Genomic DNA, 11,556 nt, shown 5'->3' on the forward strand with positions numbered 1-11,556 from the left:
GGGTCCATACGAGGAAACTGTCGTTTTTGCGGCAGATGTTGCGTTCGTGAGTTTGGAGAATGCGGGCCGCTTCGCGGGAGATCCGGCCGCTGGCTTAGTTTCGTATCACCGGCTGCGAGTCGCCTATTATCACCTCGGCGTACTTGGTGGCTATCGCGAGGGCTATGGCAGCTTCTTCGGCCGCCTCCGTCTCTTCCGTGCCTATCGTCACACTCGTGACGCAAGTTCCTACATGATCCGTGATCGCGACCGCGAAGCCACGGTGGCAGTCGTAACGGGCCGCGTCCACGTAAACTGTGTCTTTGCTATTGCCGAATTTCTTTTCAAGGTCTTGGGCGCGCCTGTTGCGCCGACCGATGTGATGTGTCGGGTGCATGTTCTTAGGCAACGGCAGAACGACGATGCGCTCGCGAATACGTCTGGGTATCCCGACCTTTTCGCCGCGCTGCGTATGGTAGTTGATACCCAGTGTCTCATGGATGTGTCGACCAGTTCTGGTCTTCGCCAGACGTTCGTACTGGGCGATGTTTGTGCTTCGATTATCTCATCTAGAGTATTGTGCAACCCCAGCTCGAGAAATATTTCCGTGCTGGTACTTGCCGGTAATCCGACTGCGCGTTCGTACGCCTTGCGGATGAGACAATCTAGTTTGGTGCGTTCAGTCGCCTGCCACTTGAGGTAGGAGGTGACGTACGTTATATGGTTCATAACGAAAGCATGTACCAGGCGAATGGTATTGCTTTCCTTCATTCCGCTATGCCGATTTGTTATTTTTTTCAGCAACCGGATTGTATCATTGACCGCGCCCTCTAGTCTGCGAACGGTTTCGCCGTTGTGGCCGTTGGCGGACAGGCGCAAGGCAAGTACCCTAATAGTGTTAACTTGTGGGATGACAGCGCCGTCTGATGTGCGTACATGATGCGTGATGTGCGTACAAACGAAATTGAACAAACCATAAATAAATCAAATAGAACTAGCTCACACTATGGAGTTAAATAATGAAATTTGAAACACAAAAGGTAACTACTAATCGAATTTTCTCTATCTGGCAGGGCCCGTGCCACGTGGCGTGATATCCCGTAGGAGGCCCTCCTGGGCCGTAGCCGTCCTCTCAAAACCGCAATGGCAAGGCGGATGGTCGATATCTCCATCCTGGGCCGTGGCTGGAATGAATAATCATGATGGAAATGTCACCACGAGTTCCCGATGAACTCGCAACTAGCCAATGCTCGGAAGCTGCTGTTGTAAAGAGTTTCAACGTGCACAACAGTTCCCTATCTGTTGAAGACCCACTGGCCTGATGGCATTCTTTGGTAGTGTCAGGCATCGTGCACAAGCTTTGCTTTCTTCGTTTGGACAGACTAAGACCTGCTGTAACTACTCTTCCGTCATCTCCTCAAATGCATCTCGTGCCACCAAACAGCCTTTTTCAGGGCTAACCAGTCTTTTGCACAGCTGGTGGTCACTATTGAGATAACGAGCCTCCAGTACACTTTGTACGAGATAGACAGTACCATCCCCGAAAATACACATTGCTTTATCACCTATCAGATTCTTTCACGATTCCTTTATTCCCATTACCCTGAACGAGTGGAACCACATACCCTCGTTTATTGCCCAACTGAACAACTTTACTGCTTTAAAGGGCACCGGGCAGGCCCTACACGTCCCATCTATTTTTGGTCCTTTTGAGGTATCGTTTTCTCAGTGACTAGAAAGGACATTCTCATAATTCATACATAATTTTTTTCCAAATCTTACACTGTTTTATTTAAAGCGCGTTCATTAAAATTTGACTACTATTGAAATTTCTGTGAATTTTTAACCTCAAGGAAATAAATGTTGGGTTAATTCACATCTGTAGAAATTTCTACAAAAAGCTTTAAATTGTATAAATTCAATTATGTTTCAGTAGCTGTATGAATTTATGCAGAATATAAGGAAATATAATCGACTGGTAATCTCAGAATGCATAGAAAAGTAATGATACATAATAATGAAAGGCGTGATAATTTAGTTTAAAGTAAAAAAAAGCAGCGGAAAAGCAAGCACTCCTTCTCACAAACACCAATAAACTATTTTATATAGTAGCTACAAGCATAGTAATCACTTTGAAAGTAAATATTTTACTTTGGATTATGTCGTACTGCTTGCCTTGCTTCTTTTGTGAGCTGAGATCTCTCGTTCTTATTCTTATATATTGTGATTCATGGTCACAACCAATGATGCTGACTATGGCATATCGTTAAAACATGGTCTTGAAGGTTGTCGCGTTCAAATAAGGCACGAGAATAATGCAAGTTTATGTATTCGTTCTTTTTCTGGGGATATTAATTGGTGCCCCACTCACAAATTGGAAGGGTCTTTCGGAAACTTTGGGTGCCGAATTCCTTCTTTTCACAAATATTCATACAGGTCTGGTCAGGTGCCTCCTCCGCCATGATTTTTTATTTCATACGAAGTGCCTGAAAACATCGATCACTTTTAACATGCTGTTGTTTTATTATTTGCGGAAAAAAGATTTCGAAGTTTTGTTGAGGTATTTAAAGTTACCCGTAATTTTGATAACATCGTTTCCCTTTGGGGTTGCTCCTCTGGGCCACAGCCCACAGCAACAAGATTGTCTGCACTGCTGTCTCGATTGATTGATTTGTGGGGTTTAACGTCCTAAAACCACGATATGATTATGAGAGACGCCGTAGTGGAGGGCTCCGGAAATTTTGACCACCTGGGGTTCTTTAACGTGCACCCAAATCTGAGCACACGGGCCTACAACATTCACGCCCCTATCGGAAATGCAGCCGCCGCAGCCGGGATTCGAACCCGCGCCCTGCGGGTCAACACCCGAGTACATTATCGACTAGACCACTGCGGCGGGGCGCACTGCTGTCTCTGAATATCTCTGAGACTGAAGAAGAATTAGTTGTTAAGTTATTCCCAATCAAAATGTAGTACTTTGGACTTCTCATAAATTGATTGTATGCCATATTATACTTCTAGTCTTACTTTATTCGTGCGTAAAGTAACCATTCTGCAATTTTTAGATATACCTTACTTGATCGCTTAATTCAATTTTTACATCAGACTTAGAAACATTTCCTCATATATAAATTACTGGTTTAATATCCAGTCCACCGTAGTGGATACGATGCAGAAGCAGAAGAACAAGCGAGTAAGTAAACTGACCGTACATTTATGTCCACGAAGATGCGCCTTGATAAGTGTAAAGAACTTATTTTGTACTGGCCTTTCTACATGCCTCCCATTCATGTAGTTTCCAGGAATGCAAATTACTCGTTGAAATTGCAAAGCTTGGGCTCGATTAGTACGCACGATTAAGGTTTATTGCGGTAAGTGGTGAGACCGAGTTGTCGACAATGCCTATTTTCTATTTTCTTTCTTGCCTTCCTATCGTGCCACTTTGATATATGAGCATGAATTAGCGTTTGAAAAGGGCCTGCGTAGTGTTTTTTTATAGTGCCTGTAAGTGTCAAGTGTCGAGGTTTGTGCCGTATTTTTTACAAGTGCCTATAGAAGCCTATTTCAACAATTGGTTGTTAAGCTTGAATTGAGGATGACGCAGCGAGTGATTGAAAAGAAAATATTAGGCGTAACCTTAAGAGACGAGAAGAGAGTAGAGGGGGTTAGGGAACAAACCGGAGTTAAGGTGATCGTAGTTGAAATTACAAAGAAGAAATGGACAGGGGCTGGGCACGTAGCGCGCAGGCAGGATAGCCGCTGGTCATTAAGGGTAACTGACTGGGTTCCCAGAGAAGGCAAACGCACGAGGGTAAGACGAAAATTAGGTGGGCTGATGAAATTAAAGATTTATAGGGTATAACATGGCAACGGAAAGCACCGGACCGGGTTGTTTGGCGGATCATGGGAGGGGCTTTGCCCTGCAGAGGGTGTAGTCAGGCTGATAAAATTGATGATATGAACATTAACTATTCCCAACTTTTGCATTAGTGTCAAGTAGAAGAATGGTATTCTAGTTGCCGGGCAAAATGGAGGTTTCAGAACTCTGTGGGGTGCGACCTGTACTCCATCTCCGAAGTTTTTTCAGCACTGCCAAGGCTTCAAAGCCCTTTAGCCAATACGAATGCCGATTAGCCTCAGCACATGTATTTATCCTCGTCACGTCGTCTTCTCAGCATCTCACCGGCCTCTGCTCGCATGCGTAGGGAGGTGCTTTTGCGAAGCCACAGGATGATGGAGAACGAACGCGAAACCGCGGAGTGTCAGCAGTGGAAACTTGGGTGTAGGTCAAGAAAAGAAACGCATGCACGCATACACACACACGTCCACATGTTTCCTGGTTTATTTGTAATGTACTTAAAGGGCGCTTCATCAAGTCACATCAGAAATTTTAGGAAACGAGGATAAAGTTCAAGGCTCGGTTTTTTTGTTAGAAACAATAATAATGAGAATGTTCAGAGAATTATGCCAAGGAAAGTATAGGACATATCATCAGAAGTAATTGTAAAGTAAATGTGAAGAAAGAAAAGTAGATGAAAAGATAACTTGCCGGGGGCAGCAGCCGAACCTGCGACTTTGGAATAGTTAGACACCGGAAGTTGTTGCATGCCGAGTGGAAAGCTTTGCACCACAGGACTTTTTAAATTGGTTTATTACGAGCCTCGAAAGCATGATGCGACGACGGCAGCTTGAAACGTTTGCCACTGTCCGCGTGTAGACCTCGCAAGCTAAATTCCTCACTTGCTCCCTTCATCATTGGAGCAACTCGGAGCCGTTACATCACACGACGTAGACGCATCACCACCTAAAGTGCACGCAAGGTTACTTTTGCATGACATGCTCAAGCCAGGCCGTGCACGCAAGCGGTGTTTTGTCGTTTCGGCGTTCTTTCTATATTACTGCCTGCTTCTGTGGGTTGGATGCCTCTATGCAGGCATGTTTGGAGAAGCTGGCATGAGTCACGGCTCTAGGGCAGTTTCAGCGTCACACCTTTGAAACTGCTCCAAGGGATGATGCACCAAAACACCGGGACGATGCGAGAACAGCAACGCAAGTGAAATGGAGGCAGCATAGACTTAAATTTAGCTCGGCATGAAGTAAATAAATAACGCTCACCAACTCTGTACTTTTAACACTTCTATCAACCTTCAAACTTTAATTGAAGCAACATATTGCGAAATTTATGTTTCTCTGGATAATTCTTGCTGTGGCATGTACTATATACTTTAGCGCACGCCGAACTATTTGTTGTTGTACGCCACCTCGACTATGTTGGAGCCTGTTATATTGAGGGCAAGCGGCGTTCAGTCTGGCATTTCACCTCATTCTGGGGAGGGTATCTTTGCAAATCTTGGCAGATGAGGTCGTGAGCGCCCAGTGAATGCATTTCTCACCTTCTCCAAATGCTCAAACTTGGTGAGGGGCCCATTAAGGTGTTCGCAGACAGAGTAGAAATGAACCCTGGGCGCTTATACCCAGTTAATACGAGGATTAAAAACCCTTTCCGCCTATTGGAGGTCTGGCTGATTTCTCCAGTGATACGCTACTAATTGCTGAAAATTGAAACGAGAGACCACATTTTGCAAACCCTACGGGAAAATTGGCATGGTTAAGCTAAATCATTGGTGTCTTTCTTCCATCACAAACTAAATCATTTAGTTTTGCTTTCCTGTCGCAGACACAGGCTACGAACTAGTCATTACACACCTGCGTAATATTGTGTTCTATAGAAATTCAATCGCTTTTGATTCCTCGCACACGCAGTAGATCAACTTGTGCCCTGAATAACGATGAAAGGAAATGTTGGTAGAATTAGTGTTGCGAAATGAGCGCCTTCATTCCATTCCAATTCCATTCCGGGGAATTAGAACTCACCGCAATTCTATCCTTTTCAGTTACTCGGAATTTAGAATTAGCCCATTCCCACTCCGGGAATAGTCGCGCCATTCACTTTCATTCCTCCAATTCTTCACCTTAGGAAATGCATCTTGATAGTTTTATCAAGTTATATTATGAATACCCCATAAAGTTGGTGTTACCAGATGCATTAAAGGGACACCAAATGATCTTTCGTGCATAAGTAAATTACAAGTTTATGCAACCCTTACTGCCACGCGACGCTTGGCAAACAAGAAAACGCGCCAAAATAAACGCGGGTGCCGCCTCGAGAATCCCGCAGTAAATCCATCGTGAACTTTCTTACAGCACAACACCAGAAAAAATACAGGACAGGGAAGGAGTAGAACAGAAAGAAAAGACGGCGCCTTCCCTGTCCTGTATTTTTTCTGGTGTTGCGCTGTAAGAAAGTTCACGATGGATCCTAACCAACTGGCCCGACTTACCGTCTTCCCGCAGTAAACACCGTGCCGTCCTAAATTTTGAAGGCGTTGACTGCTGGGTCAAACGTAGCTTGTAATCCTTAAAATTGACGTACTTTGTCATTTGTGGGTGGCATAGACGCATACGAAGTCACACTTCATCGAGCCAATGATGCCAGAGAGAGCAGTAAATCTTTTTTTTTTTCGCGACCAGGCGCGCGTTCTCTAGCTTCGCCCAAAGAATACTCAAAAATACATTTCGAAATTTCTTACGTAACGTGCGGAGATTTTAGCACGAAATTGAAAACAAACTGCGGCCTTCATTTTCTCCGGTAATAATGAACTTATGGCAGTCCCACTTATGGCATCAGAGTTCTCGCAGTGCAATTTATCAATCTTTCTCAAGTAACTGCTTCTTATTATTGATCAATAACAGCTGCAAAAGTGCGCAAAGCAAATTAGCAAGGTCCAGGGTTAGTAGCTCGGTGACTCGTGTACTTTCAGGAAAAGGCACCATGTGTCTACAGGGGGTGGGGGGCCTTCTTTCAAAAGGTTGGACGGAGGTATGCGGTGAGATGGCACGCAGACTGCACATGAAAGCTTGCACTGAACACAAGCATCGCGCCAGCGTCAGCACGCATCCCAACACAGAGAAGCGCTGTTTAGAACATGCGTCAGTGAAGCCGATGGCAACGAAAGCAAAAAAAAAAACAACAAAGAAGTGAAGGGTGGCTGGGGAGCCGCCGAGGAGAAAAAGTTGCTGCATATCTAAGAAGCGAGTGCTAATGATGGAGCGAAGCTCCATTGACGAAATGATAAATGACGTAACAATATTTAGCTTTAAACCACATGCGCGCTATGTACACTATTGTCCTCTATGAAAGGGAACACACGAACGCGTGGCCTGTGCTTAGCGGTGGCTGCCTACAGCACCATCAACCGACAAGTGAAGGAAGCACGTTCGCTTTTGGCGTCATATATGGCCAAGCAAGATAATGAGTCATGGTCGGTAGACAAGCGCTGCTAGATTACGTGCGCTCATCGCTCACTGCGCGAGCAATATCGGGCGAATACCACAGCCTGCACCGTGGTCGCTTACAAGGTTTGATATGTTGGCAGTGGACTACGCACTGCATGCCTGAGCAGAGAAGGAGTGCAATCTAGCAGCGCTTGTCTGCCGGCCATAACTCGTTATTATTATTATTATTATTTTGGCAACAGATGACGCTGAAAGCGAACGTGTTTCCTTTTGCTGTCGGCTGATGGTGCTGTAGGCAGCCGCCGCATAGAGTTACTGTATATGCTACCTTTAGGTAGATTTACTGTATATGCTACCTTTTAAAGGTAGCATATACAGCAACTCTACCGCTGCAGAGCGCAGGCCACAAGTACGCGTTCGCGTGTTCCCTGTCATAAAGGACGACAGTGTACACTCTGTAGACGGTATTGCGTTCAAACGTGGCTCACCTGCGCTTCGACGAGGGACGATGGCGAGCCTCGGCTACAAAGGTCGATTATTGTGAGGGCCTAAGAAGCTTCCGTCCTAAATATTGCAAGGCGTAATGGGCGTATCCCGCCACCGTAGTTCATTCAGCATGACAGATACCAATTGCTTGAAGTCACGGTCACACGAAGAATAGAGGCAAGCTTCGGAGCGACACGGTTTGTATTCATTTATTTATTTATTTGCAGTACTGCTAGTCTCACGTTGACCATAGCAGGTGGGCGTATCGTTACACAAACACAAGTTTCATTACAAAGGGCATAAACAAATACAGCACTTTTTCTTTGTGAATATACCATAAACAAACGTAATAAACCTAAATACTGTGAAACTGAAATCTAGCGCACTTTTGTACGAATAAAATATGCTACAGAATTCTGCAACAACGTGAAATATGCGACTAAAACACTAAAAAAACACCGACTAAAATAAGTAAGAATTAGGTTTGGGTCAGAAAAGTAGAAGTTGAACGAACATCAGTACAAAGTTGCTTCAGATAATGTAAATCAAAAAGCGTTATTAGTCAAAGACTAATTTTTAATTGATTATAACTTCTTCTAAAAACTTGGCAAAATTCATGGTGATAAGGTGTCAGTTATGGATGAATCCGGCGCTATTCCACTCTTGAAGAACCCGAGAAAAAGATAGCAAAAGAACTCCTTCAGTTCGTATGAGTGATTGTGGCGGGCAATGCGCGACTTATGAAGGGTAATGTATTTTGAAGCATCTGTATAGTTTTAAGTGTTCTTGTATTATCTGGTGAAGTAATTTCAGACGAGCAACTTCTGCTCGAATAGTTAAGGTTGAAATCCCCGACTGTGTTAGTAGAAAAGTAGGCGAATCACTCCTCCGGTATTTCTTATGAGTAGATCTAATTTTGTTTTTCTGAATGCCTTCCAATTTACATGTATGAGTTTCAGTGTGCGGAAACTATACGACGTTAGTACAGAATTGTAGCAGGCTTGTTGCTTATCAATGCAGCATGCTTGTAATGAGCTAAGCCATTTGAAAATACCCATGTATTGTTAAATTACAGGCTCTGACGTAGTAATGTCAGAAGTTCGAACAGAAGTGTCAGAACAGCGCGTTCACAAAAACGTGGTGTATTTCCAAAAAAAAAATAAAGGTGTAATCCATCCCACTCGATTCCCCTAAGCATTAACCCCATCCCATTCTTATTTCATTCCGGGGTCGCGACAAAGTGGAATGATTCCGTAATCATTCCAATTCATGATTGTCAACTCCGCAACACTGATTAAAATGACACGAATTTGTGTACGTTCGCTCTTAATCTCCCTTTAAGATCGGAAGTTGAACGCTACACGACGCATAGAGCAATACCAATAAGTATCTCTACTGCAACTATGTTTTGACGTGCTAAAGTGGCTTATAAATCAGTTTGTCCTCGCGCATGCCCACACAAAACCAATGTTAAAGACCTTACGCATGCCACTATATATCTGACATAACCTCCTAATACCAGCGTTCCGGGCTACACAAGGCACGCCTGGACCATCGCCGCAACTCACAAGTATTCGCTTCCACACTGTAAGGGTACGGCCTGGGTTCACTTATATCCTGAAATTGTGACACAAGAGCCAAACACTCATGGCACAACATGACACAGCATGGGCAAAGAACTTTCTCTGAGGAGGCCGGGAAGTTCTGCTCGGCGCTGAGGTCGCGGAGTGAAGTAGGTCCACTTGGCACAACGTTAAGATCTTGCACGGCGCCCTATAGGACACTCGCCCTCGCCTCTCATACCATCAGCTGGGTGACCTACTAGAAGAGGTAGGGTGACACTAGCCATTCTCTCTTGGACGTGAAGCATAACCCTATTCCAAATGTCGGTGTTGCGTATTGCGAAGTTTTCGGTCGTGGATTCGCCCACTTTGTCCGAGGCATCGGTGGAGAGACGCGCAACCACTTCGTAACATACCAGAGCAAACTGGTCAACAAGTGAGGTCACCGTGGGAGGCAGCGCCGGCGGCGGTAAAGGCAGCGTTTGCGTTTCTCTGTCGCACGCGGCCACTTTCATTCGATTGGCCGTGGTTGCCTTTGAGCGTACGCGTGACGCATCCCACTTTCTCGCCGAGGAGTTCGTCACCGAGCTTTCTTTTTTCGGATATGGTGAGCCGAGAACTTCGAGCAAGACGTTCTCACTAGCGGAGACAAAAACTTCCCTCAGCTCTGCCGCTGTCACTCTCGTTTCTATTTTTGATGCATCCCACTGGAACCTCCGGGAAATATTTTGAGGAGGCAATATGCGATATACGGAACAAGTGTCTGCGCAACCCCATCCTTCCTGAACCGAAGTTTCGCACGTGTGGTGGCGCACTAGTTTTCTTCTTTCGGCGGCTGGCAGGTGACGAGTCGTCACGGTTTGTTCGACGCACTGCAGGCGACGACGTGTGACTTCGCAACTGCATCTGCTGCGAGGAACGTTGTCAGGGGTGTCGATACACTCAATATGTCGGCGACGTTGATCCTCAGCGCCCCATAAGCCTCTGAAAAATCTAGATGGAATTGCAGTCGTTTTACGGCTTCGCGGAACATAGCGCGTCTGACTGGCTGCTTTATTGTCCTTGTTGAGACAAATGCTTTTCGCTGATCTCCTGCAGCCAGTGTTTTCTGTCGGGTGTCGTCCGCCTAAGGCCGAACACTGCTCACGGTGCTGCACTTGTGCCGAAGCACAGCTATACAGCGGGCAGCAGTTCTCTGTGCATGTTGTGTCCACCGCGATAAGCTTTGGAGAGGGAATGGACCACTTACGTCTTGCGTCGCCGCCAAATGCGTCGGGGACGGGGATTTCCCAAGTTGCTTTCGCCGCGTCGTGCTGGAGCGCAACATCTTGAACAGCGGAAGATTTCGGGTTTGGGAACTCAGAATTGACAGGACCGCTGCGCAGCACTTGTAGGGACTGGAATCTGGGGAGCTGGGTCTTGTACACTAGCGTGTCGCTACATTTGCCGGCGGGCTGATCCACAGCCGTGAAACGCGACCGGCACTGCTGGCCGATCAAGTAGGGCACATAGTCATGAGCGTTGCACAAGCCCGAGATTTTGATGATGGGCGCGCTGCCTCCGGAGTCTGTCACCTCGGTTTCGTAGACTTCGATGCGAACCGAGTACTCGTCGGTGAAGCTGCCGTAGTCCTCCTCAGGGTCAGGTGTGCTGCGGCTGCCCATGGCTCCACGGTCAGAACCTGCGGAGGCCAGGCTCAGCAGCAATCACGAACCCAGAACTGCGGTCTTCTTTTTTTACTACTGGCTCGCGTTCAGCCGGGGAACAAGCGTGCTCACAGAGAAAGGCGGAACGAGGATAAAAAGAACAGCTGCATTAAATTTGAATGTTTCATCAACTGAAGAAAATTTATTGTCTTTATGGAATGAATTAACCCTCCAACGAGTTAGTTGGGAGCATTCCATCGGGGTTTAAGTTTCACTTTGATATTGAAGTCATGTAGAGGAAAAAAAAAACAAACTTGTGAGCCATGCTTTTAGGCCATCATCATCATCACTTGGCTGATCCCCCGTGGGGGCATTATGAGCATCATTGAGCCTCACTTATTTTTGTGGAGTACATGAGCCAACCGCGAGCGCTATCTCATTTCCTTTAATAGGTAGTTCACCTTGCTCAAAAATACTTTAGGTGCAGTTTTGCATATCCTTCGATTAGATATACATCTGCAAAGTATACTATCATTTAGGGCTTTGTCTCTTGGCCCCAGTGTTGGGAGGATCGCTGATGCATTGCA

General features: G+C 45.8%; 1 protein-coding gene across 1 annotated transcript; it reads right to left on the reverse strand.

The window, feature by feature from the left end:
* Nucleotides 1-8,302: 8,302 nt before the first annotated feature.
* LOC142767087 (uncharacterized) lies at nucleotides 8,303-11,046 on the reverse strand. The gene has a single exon (XM_075868309.1). It carries the CDS (start codon nucleotides 10,985-10,987, stop codon nucleotides 9,515-9,517), a length of 1,473 nt encoding a protein of 490 aa, XP_075724424.1. The 5' UTR covers nucleotides 10,988-11,046; the 3' UTR covers nucleotides 8,303-9,514.
* Between the last annotated feature and the right edge of the window lie 510 nt (nucleotides 11,047-11,556).

This window comes from Rhipicephalus microplus, chromosome 7 (genome assembly GCF_043290135.1).
Source record: "Rhipicephalus microplus isolate Deutch F79 chromosome 7, USDA_Rmic, whole genome shotgun sequence".
NCBI classification, from domain to species: Eukaryota; Metazoa; Arthropoda; class Arachnida; order Ixodida; family Ixodidae; genus Rhipicephalus; species Rhipicephalus microplus.